The following is a 25,800-nucleotide window of genomic DNA, read 5'->3' on the forward strand; positions in this document are numbered from 1 at the left end:
CAGTTTGTCCTGTTTATTTTCGATATCTTGTTTTGATATCAATCCTGCCTGTCCCGCTGTTTAATATTGGTTTCCAGTTTCATTCCCGTCTAGTTTGTCCTGTTTAATTTCGACATCCAGTTTTGATACCAATCCTGTCTGTCCTGTTGTCTAATATTGGTTTCCAGTTTCGTTCCTGTCTAGTCTGTCCTGTTTAATATTGATACCTTGTTTTGATATCAATCCTGTCCGTCCCGTTGTTTAATATCGATCACAAGTTTTGTTTTCGTGTAGTTTGTCCTGTTTATTTTCAATATCCTGTTTTGATATCAATCCCGTCTGTCCCGTCCAATCATTGTTCCTGTGTATTTTTGTCCTGTCGAGTTTGTCCTATTTTTTTTCGATATTCTGTTTCATTATCAACCCCTTTGGTCCCGTCCTGTCCGGTATCGACCCCATCCGTCCAATATCAATTTGGGCAATTGGTATCAATCTTCTCTGGCTTCCTATCACTTCACACCAGACCGCTGCCTAACGTACATGACTCCCCATTTCCCCCTAAAATAAAAGGCTTGTGTGAGAAACGCCACGCGTTTGGGTCCTGATCCTCTTCCAATTCTTGACATCAATTTTGATGATCTAGCATAACAGGAGTGGGTGAAAGTGTTTAGAAACGAGGTCAGTCGGGGGTCCATGACTCAAGTGAGGGTCGACGTTTCGGCAATGGCCCGTCACCTGCTCGTTGACAATGCCAGTTTCTTCTCTAGGGGCCCCGCACCCAAGTAGGGGCCATTGTGACAACATTCCAACGCCACTTGTTGTGCTTTTGTGGGCAAAATTTGCCGCCTCAGCGCATCGACCAAGGATTCCAGTCACATTCCTCAACGCAATTCAGAAGGGGGGTTGCTTCCACTTATATTCTAAATATTTCTCGAAAAAGATTCTTTATTATAAATCCCCCAAAAACGATTGTGTTTTTCATGAAAAAGTCACTCTATGATTTATTAACATCTGTGTTTTTTTTGCTCATATTAATCTCTTGAGTTGAGGAACTCTGAGCCATCTATGTCTCAAACTAGTCATGTTTATTTGTGACGCTGTCATGAACCAGAACAGGATCAGGACCCAAACGCGTGACGTTTCTCACACAAGCCTTTTATTTTAGGGGAAATGGGGAGTCATGCAGGTTAGGCAGCAGTCTGGAGTGGAAGGACAGGAAGCCAGAGGCCGACGAGATCGATACCGACTGCCCGAGTTGATATCAGACGGTTGGGGTCGATACCGGACAGGACGGGAGAGACAGGATTGATAATGAACCAGGATATCGAAATGAAACGGGACAAACTAGATGGGAAGAAAAACTGGAGAGAATAATAAACAAGACGAAAATAGATGAGAACGAAACTGGAAAGGGCTATACAAATAAACATGACTTGAACCCGATATTAAACAGGACAAAAATAAACGGAAACAATACTGGACAGGAAATAACAACAGGAAACGGGACCGAGTCAAAACCCACGTCTTGCGGGGCAGAGGTTTGTTGACGGACCGACAAAGGAAGAGTGACAGCACTGAGCTTAAATAGACACAAAGCCAATTTGTCAATGAGCCTCAACTGGTGCCACACAGGTGGGGCCAATTGGGCACCGTGGCAACCGTGACAGACAGCCTTAATCTGCACAGACTATTCTGACAGCATCCCCTGATCTAAAACCTACATGAGGGCAGGGAAAAACTCAAAAACCTCAACATGAGGAAAATGAAGAAACCTGGAGAAGGGGCTGCACGTAAGGTAATAGATCAGATCCACAGCACAGGGACCCAAATGGAGAGCGCTCTTGAACCTGCGGATTTCTTCTTGGCTCTTGGGATCATGAGTAGACCACCTTCAAAGCAAAGGCTCTGGACCAAAACATAGGGGGGGGGGAACTAAGGACTTTAATGCACTTATCATCTTGCTACTTCTTTTTCTACTTTAGGCAGAGCCTGTTAGTCCTCTTATCTAATGGGAGTAGTACACCCCGTTGTAGGAAATCTTCAGTTTCTTGGCAATTTCATTTCTTAGACCAATAATAGTTTGTTATACTCTACGTCAGGGGTGTCAAACTCATTTGAACTGGGGGGCCACACGATAGAACAAACACTCTGTCGGGGGCCGGTCGAGTAGATTCAAGAGAAAGAAAAGGAGAGATAAAGATATAAGAGAAAGAGGGAGGGAAAAGGAGAGAGGGCGGGACAAAGAAAGAGAGAGAGGGAGAGGGAGAGAGCGTGACAAACAAAATATAAAAATCGTAAGAGAGGGGGAAAAGGGAGAGGAAGAAAGAAATCCAAAGAGAAATAGAAAGACAGAAGGAGAGAAAAGAGAAAAGAAAGCACGAATGGTAGGAAGAGAGAAAGAGAAAAGAGAGAAAAGGAAAAAAGGAAGTTAGAGCAAAAGAGGTTAAAACAGAGAGAGAGAAAGAGACAGAGAGCAACAAAGGAAGAGAAAAAGAGAGGCACAGAGAGTGAAAGAGACAGAGTGGGAGAAAAGGGGTGGAAAATAAAGAGAGAGAGAGAGAGAGAGAGAGAGAGAGAGAGAGAGAGAGAGAGAGAGAGAGAGAGAGAGAGAGAGAGAGAGATAAATACAAGTACAGAGTCTTTGTTTGAGGCACCTGGCTTTGGCAAAATCAAGTAGACCTATTTCAACCTGCAGCTTGTTTTCCTCTTGCGCTTCTCTGAGTGTTGTCTCGCGGGCCGGATTCAATCCCTTAGCGGGCCGGATTCGGCCCGCGGGCCGCCTTCTTGACACCTGTGCTCTACGAGATAGTTCTCTCTCTCTGGCCATGGTAAAAGTTGAATCACCCCCATAAATGTGATGCTCCAGAGACTGGACTGTGCAAACATCATTGCACAAGGATAGTCTTGTACACAGTGGACCTTAAGAACTCGAGTCCTGGTTGTTTTGTAGCGAAAATAATCAATGAAGGGGGTGTTTTTTGTGATTATTGTTACCTTTATTGACAAAAACACTGCTTTTCTTTCAGAATGAAACCTCAGAACGATAGTGTTTTCCAGGTTTCGCGTTCCACCGTCCCCACTCCGTTCCGCTAATCCGCGTTCCCAGCTAATGCGTATCGATCGCCTTTGGAATCTATTCATAAGAGTCCTCGTACTCGTGGTAAGAGCAGCAGTACGATTCCCCCCGGAGGTCCCGAGAGGAAGCGGGAGCCCATCTGTCTCCCTCCAAAATAAAGAGCCTGCAGCGTCGGTAAACACAGAGCGGGCATTTTGTTCTGTCGGTGGACATTAGGCTAGCGCCGGAAGACGCCTTATAAATAAATGAGCTACTTTAGTCTTACACGATTCCACCGATGTTGCGCAATTAAAGCGCACTTATGTCAGGAAAAACCACGTCGGGGGCCCTCGGGGGAGAGCGAGTCGGGGACGGATGAGAAGGGATTTTTCCGGTACAATTTAAAACCTGAACGGATACATGACGGTAACAGTGACGCGCTATAAATACAAATTGTGAGATGTAACAATATTAACAATATTATTACACAATAGAACACCCATTCTCCCGGGGCCGGATTGTCAAGAACCGGAACAGGATCAGGACCCAAACGCGTGACGTTTCTCACACCATTTTTTTTCTTACGGGAAATGGGGAGTCATGCACGTTAGGTAGCAGTCTGGCGTGGAATGATAGGAAGCCAGAGGCCGACCAGATCGATACCAATTGCCCGAGCAGATATTGGACAGATGGGGTCGATACCGGACAGGACAAGATTGATATCAAAACATGATACTTAAATTAAACAGGACAAACTAGACGGGAACAAAACTTGTGATCAATAATAAACAACGGGACAGACAGGATCAACATCAAAACAGGGTATCGAAATCAAACAGGACAAACTAAACGGGAATAAAACTGGAAACCGATATTAAACAACGGGACAGACAGGATTGATATCAAAACAAGATATCGAAAATAAACAGGACAAACTGACAGGGACAAAACTGGAAACCGATATTAAACAACAGGACAGACAGGATCAATATCAAAACAGGGTATTGAAATTAAACAGGACAAACTAGACGGGGACGAAACTGGAAACCAATATTAAACAACGGGACAGACAGGATCAATATCAAAACAGGGTATCGAAATCAAACAGGACAAACTAAACGGGAATGAAACTGGAAACCAATATTAAACAGCAGGACAGACAGGATTGATATCAAAACACGATACTTAAATTAAACAGGACAAACTAAACGGGAATGAAACTGGAAACCAATATTAAACAACGGGACAGACAGGATTGATATCAAAACAAGATATCGAAAATAAACAGGACAAACTGACAGGGACAAAACTGGAAACCGATATTAAACATCAGGACAGACAGGATTGGTATCAAAACAGGATCTTACACGCTTCCACCGATGTTGCGCAATTAAAGCGCACTTATGTCAGGGTTTTTCGTCGGGGGCCCTCGGGGGAAAGCGAGTCGGGGACGGATGAGAAGGGATTTTTGCCGGTACAATTTAAAACCTGAACAGATACATGACGGTAACAGTGACGCGCTATAAATACAAATTGTGAGATGTAATAAGAGAAACACCATTATTACACAATAGAACAACCATTCTCTCGGGGCCGGATTGTCAAGAACCGGAACAGGATCAGGACCCAAACGCGTGACGTTTCTCACACAAGCCTTTTATTTTGCGGGAAATGGGGAGTCATGCACGTTAGGTAGCAGTCTGGCGTGGAAGGACAGGAAGCCAGAGACAGACGATATTGATACCAATTGCCTGAGCGGATATCAGACAGATGGGGTCGATACTGGACAGGACGGGACAGACAGAATTGATATCAAAACAGGATATTGAAAGCAAACAGGACAAAGTAGACAGGAACGAAACTGGAGAGAATAATAAACAGGACAAAAATAGACCAGAACGAAACTTGGAAAAAACAGGACAAAATAAACGGGAACAATACCGGACAGGAAATACCAACAGGAAACAGGACCGAGTCAAAACCCACGTCTTGCGGGGCAGATATTCGCTGACGGACTGACAAAGGAAAAGTGAGAACACTGAGACAGATGAGATCGATACCAATTGCCCAAGTTGATATCGGGCAGATGGGGTTGATACCGGACAAAACGGGACAGACAAGATAGATAATGAAACAGAGTATCGGAAATAGACAGGACAAACTAGACGGGAACGAAAACTGGAGAACATAATAAACGGGACAAAAATAGACGGAAACTGAACTGAAAACCGATATTAGGACCTAAACGTGTGACGTTTCTCACACAAGCCTTCTATTTTACGGGAAATGGGGAGTCATGCACGTTAGGTAGCAGTCTAGCGTGGAAGGACAGGACGCCAGGGACAGACGAGGCCGATTCCAATTGCCCAAGTTGATATCGGGCCGATGGGGTCGATAGCAGACAGGACAGGACAGACCGGATTGATATCAAAACTGGAGAACGACATTAAACAGGACAAACTAGACGGCAACGAAAACAGGAGAGAATTAAAAACAGGACAAAAACAGACGGGAACAAAACAGGAAACCAATATTAAACAGGACAAATGGGAACTATACCAAACAGGAAATACCAACAGGAACAGGACCGAGTCAAAACCCACGTGCTGCGGGGCAGAGGTTCGTTGACGGACTGACAAAGGAAGAGTGAGAGTACTGAGCTTAAATAGACAGAAAGCCAATCTGTCAATGAGCTGCAGCTGGCGCCACATGGGCGGGGCCAATTGGGCGCCATGGCAACCGTGACAATTGAGGTTCCATGCATGAAATCCTTGAAAATGTTGTGATTTCAAGTTTTTAAAAGTGCTTGAATTTTGGGTAAAAAGCTCGACATTTTTGCCATATTTCTTGGCAGTCTGACTCGATAGACAACACATTAAATTATGAAAAACAAAACAAGCCTGCTTAAAAATGACACCGGCTCTGCTCTCTGGTAGCTTTCGCTTTGCCATTGCATTTCTTCTTCCCTCGGATTTTGACTGCAGCTGGCATTAGTTTGTACGGCATTGTACGTCGCCTCCTAGGAGTTACCGCCTACTACACAGGTGCCTTATATACCCAAACAGGGCACTATGAAGTGAGTATAAGTGCAAGTATTCACCCGTGTTTTGGACTCTGGCTCTCTGTCCCTATTTAAACCCACTCCTATCTGTCCCCATTTGTCAGTCCGTCTACGAACCTCAGTTAACACTAGGCAAGCCTTTTACCCCGACTCCCACCTGTCCTGTTTTTTGCTCCTGTCTGTCCCTCGGCTTCGACCCGTTTTTGATCCTGACCATGTGTACTCTCCCGTCCCGGCTTTGGACCTTTTTATCCCCGACCACGTTTACTCTCCTTTCCTGGCTTACAACTCACTTCCGACCCCGACCCCGTTTTTGCTCTCCTGTCCCGGCTACTGACCTGTTTTTTTCTGTTCCCAACACTGCCATCGCTCGCCAGGGAAGTCCCACTTCCGCCTTCAGAGCGACCTGCAATCCTCCGATCGTGGGCGCAACCCTTTTTCTTTCTTCCAATAAAACTTGTGGGAAACGCAACGCAAGTGGGTCCTGTCTCCGTTCTGGTCCTGACAGTAAATTGTTATGGGAAGAACTTCCTGCAACTGAAAATTAAAGCTAGTTAATATTGTCATATTTACCAAACATATATATGAGGAAGATTTGTCCCAAAAATATTTACACACGTATTGTTCAGATCAACAAATATGTTTGCATATTCTACCTGTTACATGTTGCTTGTGCAAGGATGTGAAATTCTTGGATGTGCTTGCATAAACTCTCCCTTTTTCATAGTTTTTAGGGTTTGGGTTGGCATTTGGACTGTATTTCAAACAGTCCTTTTCTTACTTTCACCATTTTCTTCCTACAATTAAAGAAAACTAAGACCACGTGCGTATGACTCCGCCACCTTCAGGCACCTCACTGACTTACCTTTAAAAAGTGCTTGAATTCGGTCATGAAAATGGAGTAGAACCCTGAAAATGTTTACACGGGCTTTATTAGTTTCGTGTTGATTTCCGGTGTATTTGACATGCGTGTTTCTTACCCAATTTCCAGGTTCGGCCTACTACGACAATGTGCGTCCGTTAGCTTATCCCGATTCGGACGCCGTCCTCATCTGCTTCGACATCAGCCGTCCGGAGACGCTGGACAGCGTCGTCAAAAAGGTCAGTGTGGCGTTTTATATCTTTTACTCTTCTTGTAAAATTGCGTGGTAAGGAATCAGGGTTGGGTAGGGTTACTTGAACTGGATTACTTTCAATGACTTTTGGATGACTCCAATACCAAATATGCTCATAAAAGACAAAAGAAACGAAATAGGAATCAAATGATGACTCACAACACGTGGTAAGATTTCTCTCCTGGCTTTGATCTCTTTGATCTCCGGCAAAACGAACATCAAATGCCACAGAAACAAAATGAAAAGAAATCATTTTTGCCGTTCCGTGTATTCCGTTACTCCCCAAGCCTTCACAAAATGGAGTCATTTGATTCCTATTTAGTTTCTTTTGTCTTTTATTATCATATTTGGTATCGGAGTAATCCAAAAGTCATTGAAAGTAATCCAGTTCAAGTAACCCTACCCAACCCTGGTAACAATGTCAATAAAGGTATATTCTATTCTATCTATGTAGGCTGCTTTTCAACCAAAAACGAGTGCTAAATGCACAAGGAAGAATACAAACTATGGAGACTCAAAGTGACCAAAACAGAACCAAATGTTACCCTCAATTTTTTTGCCTGTTTTTTCACGATCACACTGGATTTCTTTTGGGAATAATATTAAAACTTGGCTATAAACAAGGTGTACGAACCCTGGAATTGGTTACTAAGTAATCTAGGTGGTCAATAAAGTACTTTTTAAATGAAGTACCTACAAACTAAGTATTTTGTTTCCAGTTTTTGCACCCAACACTGTTCACCAACCAGATTTGGGTAGGGTTACTTTAACTAGATTACTTTCAGGATTACTTCATTACCAAATATGCTAATAAAAGACAAAAGAAACTAAATATGTATAAACTGATGACTCACAACACGCGGTAAGCTTTCTCTCCTGGCTTTGATCTCTTTGATCTCCGGCAAACCGAACATCAAATGCCACAGAAACAAAATGAAAATCAATCCAAACAGCTTGCCGACATCATTTTTTGCCGTTCCGTGTAGTCCGTTACTCCCCAAGCCTGCACAAAATGGAGTCATTTTATTCATATTTCGTTTCTTTTGTCTTTTATTAGCATATTTGGTATCGGAGTAATCCAAAAGTCATTGAAAGTAATCCAGTTCAAGTAACCCTACCCAACCCTGTACGGAATGTAGTAGCCACTTTACTCCTCTCAGAATGAAGCGCTAAGTAAGCATAGCGTCTAAGCTCCACTTTCATCCAAAACAGAGTAAAACCGAAACATAGAGTGAGAACATAGTGAGTCGGAAGCCACACCACAAACGATCGAGAAGATCCACAAAGCAATACGCAATTTCAATGAAGATCAAAAATAAATATCTACAAAAGTATATCTTTGGAAACGTACAAAAAAAAAACCCGGTCGAGGAAACAATAACGGAAGCAAACTACTTCTGATGATGCGATGTGTCAAGGGGTTTCAAACTCGAAACCCTAATGATGATAGTCTGGGAACCCGCCTTCATGAGTTAAAGGGACAGTTTATATTATTTGACCACTAAATGTAGTATTGTCGCGTGCGACCAAAAACGAGTGCTAAAAGTCACAAGTAAGAATACAATTGAAAGTGATCATAAAGTTTTTTGCTCAGCTTTTTTTCTATAAGATGGCTGACTATGATGTCATCTTCCTCCAATTGAGGCTCATTTGATATAAAATAAATCAAAAATTCTCAAGCGAGGAGTATTTAAAAAAAAAATGCCAATTTAAATAATAGTTCATATATTTTTGCCACACAATATTTGCAAGACATTTGATGGTACGCCTTAAAATCCGGTGTGCCTTATACACCGAAAAATACGGCGGGTAAAATAAGAAATAGTCAAACAAGTGAAGGTGACAATGTGTAGGAACACCGTACGTGGTTTTCTTTTCAATAACCTTGCTCCACCGAGTGAACTGATAAGGCTCCCGATGTGATGTCACTTCCTATCAGAAATAAACTTTCAAAATAAATGAGGAGTACAAACTAAGTCAATAAAAAAATGTAATTTGAAGTAAACCATGTCATACTGGTCACTGAAACTCCCAAGATGGCACACCATGGCACGAAACTCTCTGGGGACAATAAAAAAATCAATTGTGGCACTACATAAGGCTTCCCAAGGATACACGATTTTATTTACCGTATTTCCTGTTTCTCAGCCAAATTTAGTGTTTTCAGGTGCACCTCATAGTCTGGAAAATACGGTCATTGCGAATTTCCCAGAACCCTTTGACTTGAACTCTGCATGACACACATGGCGGTGCTATTAAACTCAACTTTTGAGTGCTAAGGAACAAAAAAATGGCAAATAATCGAACAAGTGAAGGTGACAATGTGTAGGAACACCGTACGTGGTTTTCTTTTCAATAACCTTGCTCCACCGAGTGAACTGATAAGGCTCCCGTTGTGATGTCACTTCCTATCAGAAATAAACTTTCAAAATAAATGAGGAGTACAAACTAAGTCAATAAAAAAATGTAATTTGAAGTAAACCATGTCATACCGGTCACTGAAACTCCCAAGATGGCACACCATGGCACGAAACTCTCTGGGGACAATAAAAGGTGGTTTTCTTTTCGATAACCTTGCTCGACATTGTGACGCCCTTCAAAGATCCTTCAACTTCTTCACTCGTTCTTCGAATCGCTGTGATTTTTCGGTTCCTTGTCCTTTGTTGTCTATAAAAGCTTTATTTTGGAAAAGATGACTCATCTGGGATGGGCTGACGTCAACGTGATTCACCTCCACATTGTCTCGAAATTTCTGTTATCATCAGTAAATGTTTAAATACTATTTAAAGGAACAGTGTGTATTTTTGAGTGCTCCCAGGTCGTAAAAAAAGCTGAATTCATTAAAAACATCCGTATTGATTTGGATAACAGGCAAACAAATGTTAACTCTTACATAAACGTACATTTTTAAAATACTGTAAAAATACTCCTAAAGGGGGCGCTAACATACAGTGTGTCACAAAAGTGACTACAGTACACTCCTCATATTCCTGCTTTATAATGTTTAATTGAACATCACTGAAGAAACATTGCTCTGACACAACAAAAGCTAGTCTGTGGAAATGAAAAGTGAGTACACCCTAAAGTGAAAGTTCCTGGAGTGTATGGTCTGAGTACTTCCAGGCTGAACCCCACCTCTTCAATCTCTGCCGCAATGCTGACAGCACTCCTGCTCCTATATTTCTTATATAGCTTTTGGGGGTGTCACTGTTTTCATTCACTCGTCTTCTTCGGACATCCAACACAAGTCCTGATGTGAGAGAATCCTGTTTTTTTTTTTAAACACTAGAGGATCTTGGCTACTGTACTGCAGTTCAACTTCAGGTTGTTGGCAATCATCTTGTATTTTTAATTCATTTTTTTAAGGTTCCCAGAGAGTCTCTTGCCATGGTATGCCATCTTGGGAGTTTCAGTGACCAGTATGACATAGTTTAGTTTAAATTAAACACACCTGCTCCCAATTAATACCTGGTATTTTGGAGGTAAAATGACAAGCAGTGCTTTGATTGGATGTATAGGGATGTCAAGCCTTTGGGGTGTGCTCACTTTTGTCGCCAGGGTTTTAGTTATTGATGGCTATATTTTAAAATGTCTCTGCTGTATAAGCTTAACAAAGATTTATTTTCATGGTGTGAAAGCAATATTTCTTCAGTGATGTTCTATTAAACAAATATAATGAAGTCTCTGCAGAAATGTGAGGGGTGTACTCACTTTTGCAACATACAGTAAGTGTCCAATATTTCGCTTCTACGGCGACCTAAAAAAACAAAAACTTTTCAAAAGGCTGGACGAAGAAAATGAGACGAAAAACGGTGGGTTTTGGTCACTTTGCGTCATTGTAGTTTCTATTCTCCCGTGTGTTTTGTAGCACTCGTTCTGGGTTGCATGACACAATACAGCCACATTTGCTGGTGAAATATTACACTGTGTCCCTTTAACTATCCGAGTCATACTTTTAATCATCAGTCTTTATTTCACCCAGTTATTTGTGCTTTTGGGTCACCTTGAGTCCTCTTAGTTTGTATTTGCGTTTTGATACAATTGATACAGTAATCCTGTAACATGGTCTGCTACTGTGGCAACATCACAAATTTACATAAAACTATGAAAGAAAGCTCACCCCACAGAGAGCTGGAACAGAAAATGTAAACATGTTACGGTTCCAGAACAAAAACCTGTAAATCAGTTGTCACGATGGCAACAGAACCAATGAGAGACAATTGATACAGTAATCCCGTAACGTGGTCTGCTACTGTGGCAACATCACAAATTTACATAAAACTATAAAATAAAGCTCACCCCACAGAGAGCTGGAACAGAAAATGTAAACATGTTACGGTTCCAGAACAAAAACCTGTAAATCAGTTGTCACGATGGCAACAGAACCAATGAGAGACAATTGATACAGTAATCCCGTAACGTGGTCTGCTACTGTGGCAACACCACAAATTTACATAAAACTGTGAAAGGAAGCTCACCCCACATAGAGCTGGAACAGAAAATATAAACATGTTACGGTTCCAGAACAAAAACCTGTAAATCAGTTGTCTAGATGGCAACAAAACCAATGAGAGACAATTGATACAGTAATCCTGTAACGTGGTCTGCTAGTGTGGCAACACCACAAATTTACATAAAACTGTGAAAGGAAGCTCACCCCACAGAGCGATGGAATCAAAAATGTAAACATGTTCCGGTTCCAGAACAAAAACCTGTAAATCAGTTGTCACGATGGCAACAGAACCAATGAGAGACAATTGATACAGTCATCCCGTAACGTGGTCTGCTACTGTGGCAATATCACAAATTTACATCAAACTGTGAAAGGAAGCTCACCCCACAGAGAGCTGGAATCAAAAATGAAGCACTGGTTTTCTGTTGCTCCGCACGTTACAGCCACATCTAGTGGTCGAATTTTACACAGCGTTCCTTAAACTATAAGAGTCCTCAACAGATTCAGGGAGAACATTCCGGACATATGTGGTACTGTGTCAAATAAGCAGTAATGTTAGTAAATCAGAGTGACAAAAACACAAAAATATTCCTAATCTTGGTGAAAAAAATGGAGGAGCCACAGGCGAAGCTAAAAATAGCAGAATCCGACATACAGCTAATGTCATATAGACTGAATCAACGAAATACTGCCAGGAGCACTATAAGTACTATGAAGCACCGGAACTCGCCGGCTTTCCGATATGCCCGAGGGTCCTCGCTCGCTGATTCGTCGAGTGCTGAGAGCGATTAAATATTCACGGAACGCGCTCGCGATGCGTTCAAATCGGCGATAGAGAAACGAAAATGGCATCGCTGGAACCTGTTGGCCGCTCTCGCGTCGAGACGGGCATCAAACTGACACCTGCTGGACCGTTGGGTGGGCAAACTACGGCCCGCAGGCTTTTTCGTCCGGCCTGCCAAACCAAAATGACCAAACTATAATGATAATAGATGTCAAGATAGATAGAGAGAGAGAGATACCATAGATACCATCGATAGATAGATACCATAGATACCATATACAGTAGATACCATCGATAGATAGATACCATAGGTACACAGATAGATACCATAGATATAGATAGCATAGATAGATAGATAGATACCATCGATAGAAAGATACCAAAGATAGATAGATACCAGCGATAGCTAGATAGATACCATAGATACACAGATAGATACCATAGATACCATAGATATAGATACCATAGATATCATCGATAGATAGATACCAAAGATAGATAGATACCAGCGATCGCTAGATAGATACCATAGATACCATCGTGGATACCATAGATACAATCGATAAATGGATAGATACCATAGATACACAGATAGATACACAGATAGATAGATAGATACCATCGATAGAAAGATACCAAAGATAGATAGATACCAGCGATAGCTAGATAGATACCATAGATACACAGATAGATACCATAGATACCATAGATATAGATACCATAGATATCATCGATAGATAGATACCAAAGATAGATAGATACCAGCGATCGCTAGATAGATACCATAGATACCATCGTGGATACCATAGATACAATCGATAAATGGATAGATACCATAGATACACAGATAGATACACAGATAGATAGATAGATACCATCGATAGAAAGATACCAAAGATAGATAGATACCAGCGATAGCTAGATAGATACCATAGATACACAGATAGATACCATAGATACCATAGATATAGATACCATAGATATCATCGATAGATAGATACCAAAGATAGATAGATACCAGCGATCGCTAGATAGATACCATAGATACCATCGTGGATACCATAGATACAATCGATAAATGGATAGATACCATAGATACACAGATAGATACACAGATAGATAGATAGATACCATAGATAGCTAGATACCATTGATACCATCGATAGATAGATAGATACCATAGATAGATAGATACCATCGATAGATGAATACCATAGATACCATTGATAGATAGACACCATAGATCGATAGATACCATAGATACACAGATAGATACCATAAATACCATCGATAGATACCATAGATACAATCGATAAATAGATAGATAGATAGATACCATAGGTACATAGATAGATGCACAGATAGATAGATACCATAGATACCTTCGATAAATAGATAGATAGACACCATAGATAGATAGATACCATCGATAGATGAATACCATTGATAGATAGACACCATAGATAGATAGATACCATAGATACACAGATAGGTAGATACCATAGATCGATACATAGATACCATAGATAGATAGACACCATAGATAGATAGATAGATACCTTATATAGTTACATAGATACCAGATAGATACAATAAATAGATACTTTACTCATCCCTGTCGATAAATTCACATACATACATACATACACATTTTTATACATATATATATATATATATATATATATATATATATATATATTTTTTTTTTTAATGTATATATACAGAAGTAAATTAAGTCCCAAATAATTATTATTAGGTGGAATATTTGTCCCCGATGTCTCTTTAACAAAAATACACCACAAAAATACTTAATAAATTCTTAATAAATTCTAAAAAATAACAAAAATATTCCCACGAAACTAAGTATTAAGGTTAGTCCTTGAAAACAGGGACCGAATATATTATTTAATAAGATAGAAATGCTACAACAACGCTACTGCAGCAAAACTGTAATAAAGAAAAAATACTACAAAATCATACAACAGAAATACTATAAAAATACAACGATATTACAGAAATATTTTTTTCTACAATTAATACAGTAATCCCGTAATGTGGTCTGCTACTGTGGCAACACCACAAATTTACATAAAAATGTGATAGAAAGCTCACCCCACATATAGCTGGAACAGAAAATATAAACATGTTCCGGTTCCAGAACAAAAACCTGTAAATCAGTTGTCACGATGGCAACAGAACCAACGAGAGACAATTGATACAGTAATCCCGTAACGTGGTCTGCTACTGTGGCAGCATCACAAATTTACATCAAACAAATGATCATTTGTGCTGTTTTAATCCACAACTGGACCTGATCCACTTCAGTTTACATGATACTGTGCCACTATCATGTGGCTGTTATGGATATCGACATTGATCTTCCAGTTCTGTCCTACAGAACATTTTTGAAAAAGTGCCAGGGAGCCACTAGGGCGCGCCAAAGACCTGTACGTGACTTATGAGCAGGTTTCACTAGTGGAGAGGTCCACATTTGTTGGCGATAGAAAGCATCTTCCTATGTTTAGCCAATCGGGATGCAGAACACTATGCAAAATGGAACTGCGTTACTGACTTTATTGTTTATTTCCTTTCCTGATATGATTTTGGTTCTCTTTGTTTCTGCAGTGGAAAGGAGAGACGCAGGAGTTCTGTCCCAAAGCCAAAGTCGTCCTGGTGGGTTGCAAATTGGATTTGAGGACTGACGTCAACATCATGAGGGAGCTTTCCAAACACAGACTCATTCCTGTCACCCATGAACAGGTACAAATACATATCGCTATTTAAGCTAGCTCCATACTAAAAGCCAATCTGATTAAGTTTCGACGATTTGTTTCAACCGAGACAAAAATTCAGAAAAATTGTGTCACAGGATCAGGACCCAAATGCGTGACGTTCTCACACAAGCCTCTTATTTTACGGGAAATGGGGAGTCATGCACGTGAGGCAGCGGTCTGGCGTGGAAAGACAGGAAACCAGAGTCTGACGAGATCGATAACAATTGCCCCAGCAGATATCGGACAGATGGGGTCGATACCAGATAGGACAGGACAGACAGGATTGATATTGAAACAGGATATCAAAATGAAACAGGCAAAACTAGACTGGAACAAAACCGGAAACCCATATTAAACAGGAAAAAATAAACGGGAGCAATACCGGACAACAGGCAACAGGACCGAGTCAGAACCCACGTCTTGTGGGGCAGAGGTTTGTTGACGGGCTGACAAAGGGAGAGTGGGGGCACTGAACTTAAACAGAAGGGAAGCCAATCTGTCAACGAGCCAACCTATTTTATTATTGTATCATTAAGTTTTACATCTTTATGACCAGTACTGTATATCACTTCGCGTGTTATTTTGACACGAAGCCACAAGAGGGCACTGTAGGCCGGTGTTGATCATTTCAACCTTGACCGCGACGTAGAAGCGGAAAGAGGAAGCAGCTTATCGTCTTTTTCCCGATTTAGAGGAGTTGTTTACCGGTAAAAATGACAAAGAGAATGAAGATTTGATTGGATGTAGCTGCTTGGAGTGAAACATGCTCTTAATGCTAGTTATTTGAATAATTCCTCATGTTACGTCGTTACTGACTCGCGTGTCAAAGTATACCGTGTTTTCGATTTTATTTTTCCAATTTTAAATTGCCTTTCAAGACGCCATGTATGTTTTTGGTGTTCACCAATAATGCGACTTATACTCAGAGTGCCGCGTATACATGTTGTTTCCTTCTTAATGATGCATTATTTGGCTCCTGCGACCTATACTCGAGAGAGAGACTTATGGTCCACAAAATATGGTATTTTTAAATTCTTTAAGGACACCTCAAACTACAAACATTTAGCTTCAGTTCAACAGCGGTGATCGTATCCTGCCAGTAGGGGGCGTTTATATCAAACTCTTACTGAAAACATATATATTACACGATAAATGTACATATTAAGTCATGTGCGAAACCCCTGTTGTAAAATTTCTGATATGAGTGAGTATGCAAGAGGTTTATAACAAAAAAAGCAAACGCCAGGCCACTAGAAGATTGGATTGGGCTGCTCGGAGTGGTCGGCAGCTGCAGTACCCAATTTAGCTGCCAGGGGAGGGGGGTGGTGGAAGAGACTCCATGAAAGCAGATGTTTATCCATTTTGTTTGTATTTATTGAGAGTACCTTGACATAAAACCCAGCTAAAGACATTTACAGAGGCCTAAAGTACAACTGAGTAAATTTTCCTGATAAAAAAAGCTGCCCGTGGCTTTGCCATGCTGGTGTGCTTCCAGAATGGTAAGCAACTCCTGCAGGCCATGCCTTAGGCATCTTTGCTGCCCAGCTGACTTCAAACCAGCTTCCCTCTCATTATTATTGTGCTCATTGTGCTCAGCACCCTATTAATGACTTCATTCTAATTCAATTCAGTACAACAAAGCGACATGTTTGTTTGGAATGGAAAATTTATGACCAACATTTCAGCTTTTACCAGTGATTTTTTTATTGTGCGTTTTCTATCGCAGTTGCTCGTGCGAATGCTAATATTTGTGGTCTGCATTTATATAGCGCTTTTCAAGTCAATGAAGACCTCCCAAAGTGCTTTACAATGTGCTTCACACTTCTTCCTTTTACACACTAATCGATAGCAGCAATGAAAATATACGCAGTCATTCATTTGTGATTACACACGAGGAAACGTTATGTTTGACTGCTCACATGCACCACACCAATCAACAGGGACCACACCACATAAAAAGCATACATTCAACCAGCATACTAACCAGTCGATCACAGCCGCGCCACCTTTCTTCAAGCATTCAGCAGTACAACGATCCAACCAAGGCGCCTTCCCCCCGTTCATTTCTTACGCACGAACTGCAGGAGAAAATAATGAAAGGGGGGCTGGTATACATGATTTTTCCTTCTTAATTCTGCATGTTCCACGGACGGACTGAGGAGATCATTTCTTCCTCATGCCATGAGGCTCTTTAACTCCGTCCGGGGGAGTAATAGCCTGCATTAAACCCCACCCCCACCCTATTTTTATGACAGTGTGTATTTTCTGTAGCACTATTTAAATACTTCTATAGCAAAATGTTGTATTGGGTATTGTTGTATTCTATATCTTTATTTTATAATTTTATTTTTCAACACAAGGATACTGCCGGAAGTGTAAATTTCCCTACGAGAATGAAGAAAGTATCTATCTATCTATGTTTTTGGCTGGTGCGAATTATACTCCGGCGAGACTCATAGTCCGGAGAATACTGTATTTAATCTCTCAATACCAAAAAGAATTCCGATGAAGTTTGCCAGATTCGCTTCGATAAATCCGAAAATTCAATACAATTGTGTCATGATGCGGGGCACCTGACGCTGATTGGCTGCTGATCTCTTTTTAAACCCCCGTCTTCCCTTCACCTGTTGTCAGTCTGTCTGCGAACCTCAGCTCCTGCTAGGCAAGCATTTTTCGACCCTTGACTCTATCCGGTCCTGATTCCTGTGCGATTCCCGGCTTCGACCCCTTTTCTGAACTCGACTACGTTTCTGCTCCACCGTCCCGGCCATCGACCTGTTTTCCCCCCGCTCCCGACAATGCCACTTCCGCGTTCTGAGCGATCGTGGGTGCAAGCCCTTTCCTCCTTCTAAATCAGGGGTGTCAAACTGGTTTTAGCTGGGGGGCCACAAATGCTCTAAAAAAATCTCACGGGGGCCGGACTAGTAAGTTTAAGAGAAAGAGAGAGGGAGAAAAAGAGAGAGAAAGAGAGGGAGGGAAAGAGAGCGATAAATAGATAGGGAGAACAACAGTGAGAGAAAAAGAGAGAGCAGAATAGATATGAATGGAGGAGAAGGGGGAAATGAAGATAGAGAGAAGAAGAAAGTGAAAAAAGAGAACGATAAAAAGAATAAGAGCAGTGAAAGGACAGAAAAAAAAGTCAGCAGGAGAAAAAGAGACAAAGTGAGGTGAGGGAGAGAGAGAGAGAAATAGAGAGAGAGAAAGAGAGATATAGAGAGATGAGAGAGAGAGAGAGAGGTCAAAAAGGGGAAAGAAAGAGGGAGAGAAAGAAAGAGAAAAATAAAAAGAAAGAGAATTAAAGTATAAATTAGAGAGAGAAAATAGAAAGAGAGCAAGACAGAGAAAAAGAAAGAGTTAGAGAGTGAGAGAGAAATAGAGAAAAGAAAGAATGAGAGAAAGAGAGAGTGAACAGGAGAAAGAAAAAGAGGGAGAAATAAATAAAGAAGTGAAATGGAGAAATACGACCACAATTGTTTTGCAAGTGTTAACTGTCTTTGCTGACATCCGGTGGAAATATTTCAAACCACAGCTCATTTCCCTCTTGCGCTTCTCTCACTGTTGTCTTGCGGGCCGGATTTAAACCATTGGTGGGCCTGATCTGGCCCGCGGGCCGCCTGTCTGACACCTGTGTTCTAAATAAAGCTGAGAAAAACGAACGCAAGTGGGTCCCGTCTCCGTTTCTGATCTCCGACAAATTGTTTTGTTTGCGTCTCGGAGGAAAGAGCTCGGCGACCCGGAGCGGGGATTTTAATAACCTATTTTCATGTAAATGGGAATTCTTTATTCCGAGGAGCCTTCACGTTTGGATTTCTTTTCCAATTCTCCATCAAAGCAAAGGTAACCACCTTCGTTGCCCTGACAGTAATTGCGGCATTAAGCGTTCCCGTCTGACATCAAGAGACCGGAGTCAGAATCTGGACAAACCTCTTTTAAACCTCCTGGCTGGCTTTTGCCACGCTAACTCAAAGGAACAGCTGTCAAAAAAAAAGGAAAAAAGAGAAAAGTTATTGCGCAAGAAAGCTTTTAATCCGCCGCCTCAAGACAAAAGGACAATGGCGACCATGGTCACGGCAATGAAGCACGCGCAAACTCCATCGGATTCAAAAAGACAATTTTGTTCCAAGATACTTTAGTGCAGTGGTGTTAAAACATACCGCCCGCAGGTTGGATAAGGGCCGTAAGACATCGGGCAACAACCTGCAGTTTTAAACGTGTCCACCGGATGTCGCCAAAAGCAGGAGCGAGTCCCATAGCAAATCAGCCTCTGTAGATGCCTTTGCAGACTACCATTAATCAACCAGAGAACATATCCAATGTTAATTTACTCAAAATATTTTAAAAAAGTCATGCATCCTCTCTTTAACCCTTCAACGTCGGACTGTTAAGAAGCAAAAACGTGTCCGTGCGATGTCACCACTCACCAGTGTTTTGCGATTTTTTGGGAAACGCCGAAACCTACTAAAATATATCAAATACTAATGTTTAGTTTTTCAGATTGTGTTGAAATTCGACAAGGTACCCAGTAAGGTTTCAAACTATTGTTGTCATGGCGCCCAATTGGCCCCGCCCATGTGGTGCCGGCTGCGGCTCGTTGACAGATTGGCTTTCCGTCTATTTAAGCTCAGTGCTCTCATTCTTCCTGTCAGAACGAGAACAGATACAGGACCCAATCGTGTGACGTTCTCACACAAGCATTTTATTTTACGGGAAATGAGGAGTCATGCACGTTAGAAACCAGTCTGGCGTGGAGGGACAGGACGCAGGAGACCGACGACATACGATAACGAATCAGGGTAACGAAAATAAACAGGAGAAACTAGACAGGAACCAAAACTGGAGAAACTAACCAACAGGACAAGAACAGACGGAAAACAAAACTGGAACCCGAAATTAAACAGTACAAAAATAAACGGGAACAATACCGGACTGCAGATATCACAGGAAAACAGGACAGAACCCACGTCTTGTGGGGCAGAGGTTTGTTGACGGGCTGACACAGAAGCAAGAGTTGAGCGTTGAGCTTTATATACACAGAAAGTCAATCTTCAAACCAGCCGCAGCTGGCACAACACGGGCGGGGCCAATTGGGAACCTTGGCAAACGTGACACACATGGGCAGGGCCAATAGGGCACCACGGCAACCTTGAAACACACAGGCGCGGCCAAGTGGGCGCCATGGCAACCATGACACGTCCTTTGTCAGCCCATCAACCAACCTCTGCCCCGCAAGACGTGGGTTTTTCCTGTTGGCATTTCCTGTCCGGTATTGTTCCGTTTATTTTTGTCCTGTTTAATATCGGTTTCCAGTTTTCGTTCCCGTCTAGTTTGCCCTGTTTTTTTCCCCGATATCCTGTTTCATTATCAATCCTGTCCGTCTCGTCCTGTCCGGTATCGACCGCATCTGTCCGGGCAATTGGTATCGATCTCGTCAGCCTCTGGCTATCATTTTACGTCAAATTGCTGCCTCTCGTGCATGACTCCCCATTTCCCGTAAAATAAAAGGCTTGTGTGTGAAACGTCACGCGTTTGGGTCCTGATCCTGTTCTGGTTCTTGACTATTGTCTCACAAAGAGGCCAAAAGCATCCAGATTCTCTAAACAGTTCATGAACAGCGTTCAATTTACTTTGGGTACGTTTTGGATTGGGATTTAAGGCCAATTTTACAGGATTTTTAGGGGTTTATGTACTATAATTGTACACGTTCGTGCTGCTTACATTGTCTCTCTTAACTGCAACACTGTTCCTAAATTGGGCCTTTTTGCATAAACTATACTTGATAGGAAAGCACCTGGATTCTTAGTTTTCCTCACCCTTTAGGGCAGTGGATTCCCTCACGTCTGGCCCCTTCTCAAGGTTTCTTCATTTTCCTCATGTTGAGTTTTTCCTTGTCCTCGTGTAGGTTTTAGATCAGGGCATGGTGTCATAATAGTCTGTAGTTTGCAATAGTCTGTGCAGTCCTTTTAGACTGTCCCTTCTTAAGGTTTCTTTATTTTCCTCATGTTGAGGTCTTAAGGTTTCTTCATTTTCCTCATGTTGAGGTTTTTGAGTTTTTCCTTGCCCTCATGTAGGTTTTAGATCAGGGGATGCTGTCATAATAGTCTGTAGTTTGTAATAGTCTGTGCAGTCCTTTTAGACTGTCCCTTCTCAAGGTTTCTTCATTTTCCTCATGTTGAGGTTTTTGAGTTTTTTTCCTTGCCCTCCTGTAGGTTTTAGATCAGGGAATGGTGTCATAATAGTCAGTAGTAGATAATCAAGATGCTAAATGGTAAACGGACTGCATTTCTATAGCGCTTTTCAAGTCAATGAAGACCTCCCAAAGCGCTTTACAATGTGCTTCACACCTACCCATTCACACACACACTCACACACCGAGGAGTCAGCCTCCTAACGTTTTGAGGATAATAGAGATGCTAAATGGTAAATGATCTGCATTTCTATAGTGCTTTTCAAGTCAATGAAGACCTCCCAAAGCGCTTTACAATGTGCTTCACACTTACCCATTCACACACACACTCACACACCGATAAGGAGTCAGCCTCCAAACGTTTTGAGGATAATCAAGATGCTAAATGCTCTGCATTTCTATAGCGCTTTTCAAGTCAATGAAGACCTCCCAAAGCGCTTTACAATGTGCTTCACACTTACCCATTCACACACACACTCACACACCAATATACAAAACTACCGTAAAACTCGAAAAACGAATACCGCAAACGAGTCAGAATGACTCGAATACCAAAGTTAACCAAACCCGAGTTCATCCGAATGTCCCTGGCTGGGATTTTAATGAAAGAGCCTTCGGACACGATTAACTCAAATTGCATGCCAACGCGGAATGCAAACGAGTTCTCTTTCTTCAAAGTTTCCAAAGTGACCGGTGACTCATCGCAAAAAAAGGCCGACGGTTGGAAACGGATTGAAAAAAAATAATCACGAGCGCAGTGAGTCATTTTCTTGCAAGTACCGACTGAAACAAAGGAAGCTAAAAGCAAATTGTTTTAATTTGAAAGGAGCGACTGAAAGGGAAGAAACATCACCCGGGCGGCACTTAAACCTCTTTGTTTTGCCGCTAAAATTTCGGTGTTTAGCAAATTTTGTTAGACTGGTGAGTGGCCAGTCCAAAATGTAGAAAATGGTCTACATTTTACTATTCTGTATTTGTAAATATTTTATTCTCCTGGATTTACTAAACTCACAGATATAAGAGGACCATGGTTATACATTATTATTGAACACAACGACTTCGGTGAGCTACTCCGGCTATATATTTTCCCTGTATCTTGTTTCAGACTTAACTCGATGTTTCTTTGATAAGCATTGCAGATACTGGATGGAATGGAGTGTCTATTTTTAAATTCAACTCAATTCCAAGTGTTTATTGTCATATGCACAGTAAAGTTGCCAGCGAAAAAGAAAATAGAAACTAAGGAATGGTTGGCATTTCTTGAATCCCAAGACTTGAACCTTCCGAATGATATTTGCAAGCTTTGGGAATGTTAAGGGGGTAATCAGTTGGACTGAACCATCTGACTGTTTTGTCCACGTTCCCATTTTAGCGCCTTATAATCCAGTGCGCCTTATGTATGGAAGATATAGGACCAAAAACTATTTTTTCGGGGGTGCGCCCTATAACCCGGTGCGCCTTATAGTGCGGAAAATACGGTACTCACAGCAAGATAGATTATGTAAAACACGGTGACAGTATCACCAGTGTATAATAACGTTGGTACGAGTGATCGAGACGATCAGGTTAGAGTGGAAATAGGCAAGGCGAGATCGGTCTTTTTTTTAAATATAATTTCATAATAAAACTGCATTTTATTTTGTTTATCTCATCTTTTTGCTGTTTTTTCCTGTTTCCTGATTAATATAAGAATGTTTTTAGTGATCAGGAAGAGGGGGACCCGAGAGTGTGTTTTATAACTATTTCAGATTCCCTTGTACGCTTTTGTTAGGAGCAATGTTCCCTGGAATTTTCCTTACGGGTGTGAGCGTTCACACAAAGTCGGTGAGCAACGCTTGAAACGACAGTGAGCAACGGCAATCCCAAGTGTGGCAAGATAATCCATTATCAAACGTGGCCAAAATTTGACATCAAGTCACATTTTGCTGAGTTTCCGGCAATGCAAAATTTGTTTTCACTTTTGAATGAATTGACTCATGTAAGATTGCCGACAAATGTCATTTGTTTTTACAATTCTTTCACAAGATATCCATTTCTTTTTTTTCCTGATATATTTTGTCGCATAATACTCACATTTTGGGGGGCTTATTTCGTCGGTTGCAAGATACAGAACTGTATTTAATGACATTTTTTTAGTGGGAGTACAATGTTGGCAACAAGATTCACTTGATATCATTGGAAATTATTTGAATGCAACACAAACTTTTTCTTCTATTTTCCCTGTTTTTTTTCTACTTTTTTGAAAAAAAAATCCCTTTAAAAAAAATCTCATTGTGTTTATTTTTTCCAAGCTGTTTTTTTCTTTTTGTTCTCTATTTACTTTTTTCCTACATTTCTTTCTTTTCTTTTTTTTTCTGGCTTTTTTCTAAATTTTTCCTTTTTTTTTTCTCTTCCTTTTGTTTCTTTTTTTCTCAGCTTTTCACTACTTTTTCATTTTGGTATTTTTTTTCTTTTTTGTTCTATTCCCCCCTTCTTTTAAGTCATTTTGTGCATAGTTTTACATCATATTTGGTCATGTTGGGATGAAAGAAGCAAAAACAACCCGAAGAGCCGTTTAGGACTCGAAAGAGCCGGTTCCTTTTTGTGAGCCGAGCCGAAGAAGCCGGTTCTCGACAAACTCTACTAACTTTACTCAACCTCGTTCTACTTCGACTCGACTTCAAAATACCGCATTTAGGACACAACGTCAGGGGAACCCGTGTATTTTGACCTTCATGCACTGTAACTTTAACTTAAGTCGCTACTTAATTAGCAATTTCTGATTTTTGTGAGCTGGCTAGATTTTCTTGTGCGCTGAGAATGTGCGAGCAGCTTAGAGGGAACACTGGTTAGGACTGGAGCAAATCAATTTGTTTTTAATTATTTCATATCGGGAACATTTGAGCCTGATCCTGGAATGAATTAAGCTCGTTGTAGAGGTATTACTGTACAGGTTTATGTGACTCTGGCGGACCGCCAGAGTCCATGTATGTAAAACACCAGGATTTATTGGAGACCCAACACCAAAACAAACCCTCTTTTTCTGCCCTTGTAGGGTTCTCATCTGGCAAGACAGATCGGCGCCGTGGCGTACGCCGAGTGTACCTCCAAGTTTTCCGAAAACAGCGTCCGGGACGTGTTCCACGTGACCACCCTGGCCTCGGTGACGCGGGCCCCTTCCCGTACGGCGCTGAAGCGGGCCGGCTCGCGACGGGGTCTCAAACGCGTCTCGCAGCAGCCGTCTCGGACTGAAATGCACGAGGAAACGCCCGCCATTAGGAAAGAACGATCCAAGAGCTGCGTGCTCATGTGAACGCCACACCAGACTTAATTTATTGTGTCGAGTCTTTGCACTGCAGGAAAAAAGGACAATGTGGGGAAAATCTTCCGTTTTTTTGGTTTTTGGAAGGAGTTCCATATTTGTCAACTAGGGTAAGATCCTCCCACCTCCTCCTACATCCTCACAAATAAAATAGAAACAATTCTAATTGTTCGGGCTTGGGGCGAGTCGGACTCAGGTTGAGTCGGGCTATAATACTCGCTGTCAGGCTGGATTTTTCTAGGCTCGACAAGCAAACGCAACACCGGCAAAACCAAGCATCGAGCCCAAAAACGGACACTACAACATCGACTGCAGATTCCCTCAAACCACAAGTGCTTTGATTATGATCATCACATTTTAACGTTGCGAATATATTCTTGTCTTAACCCTGGGAAATGGACTCACGAAGGAAGGGATGTTGTATGAAACTGTCAATTTGTCCATGTGATAATAAATAAGAAAAGCCACGTGTTTGTCGATTGGAATTTTGTTCAGGAATCGGGGTGAAAGCTTGGAAATGTACCACTTTATACGGTTACGTTTATTCTAAATCTACTTATAACATTCATTGCGTGTATATGACATAGTTGTTTTCCATCTGCCATCAGTATGTACCTGGATTGACTCTTCTTCATTCATGCAATGTTTTCTAGAAGCCACGTGAACTCCTCTTCCCACGATGGTTTAATGTACATTTACGTTTTGGAGCGTCATCAATTTTGTTCGCTTCTTTTGAATCTTCTGGGGCTGAGGTTTTGGCTTAATTCCTGGTAAGGATATGTCAGAGTGTGCAGTTTCCTCATGCGTGAGAAGATAAGCAGGACATTGTGGTTCAGCCTTTAGGCATATTTATTCCTCAACAGCAAGCAAACAAGAACACGGCTACATTCGATACAACATGGCGAACAACAATTAGCAAAACGAAAAATGGTGCGCGCATCATGACGTCACACCATAGAAAACGTCTTACCGCAATAGAATGAGTAAGAGCGCTATTAAATTGACACATTTTAACAATTCCTAACCACTTCTCCATTTTCATGTGTTCTCTGTGCGTTGGAAAATGATAAGCACGACCATATAAGGCTCGGGAG

General features: G+C 41.5%; 1 protein-coding gene across 1 annotated transcript in view; it reads left to right on the forward strand.

The window, feature by feature from the left end:
* The window catches only part of LOC148347812 (rho-related GTP-binding protein RhoN-like), a 52,556-nt gene extending 27,391 nt beyond the window's left edge, over positions 1-25,165 (forward strand). Inside the window, exons 3-5 of the mRNA XM_088322945.1 lie at positions 7,087-7,196; positions 15,073-15,207; positions 24,440-25,165. Coding sequence (XP_088179071.1) covers positions 7,087-7,196; positions 15,073-15,207; positions 24,440-24,697 — 503 coding nt within the window. The 3' untranslated portion in view covers positions 24,698-25,165. The remainder of the gene's footprint in view (positions 1-7,086; positions 7,197-15,072; positions 15,208-24,439) is intronic.
* Positions 25,166-25,800: the final 635 nt, after the last annotated feature.

This window comes from Urocampus carinirostris, chromosome 19 (genome assembly GCF_059441175.1).
Source record: "Urocampus carinirostris isolate Australia breed hairy pipefish chromosome 19, RoL_Ucar_1.0, whole genome shotgun sequence".
NCBI classification, from domain to species: domain Eukaryota; kingdom Metazoa; phylum Chordata; class Actinopteri; order Syngnathiformes; family Syngnathidae; genus Urocampus; species Urocampus carinirostris.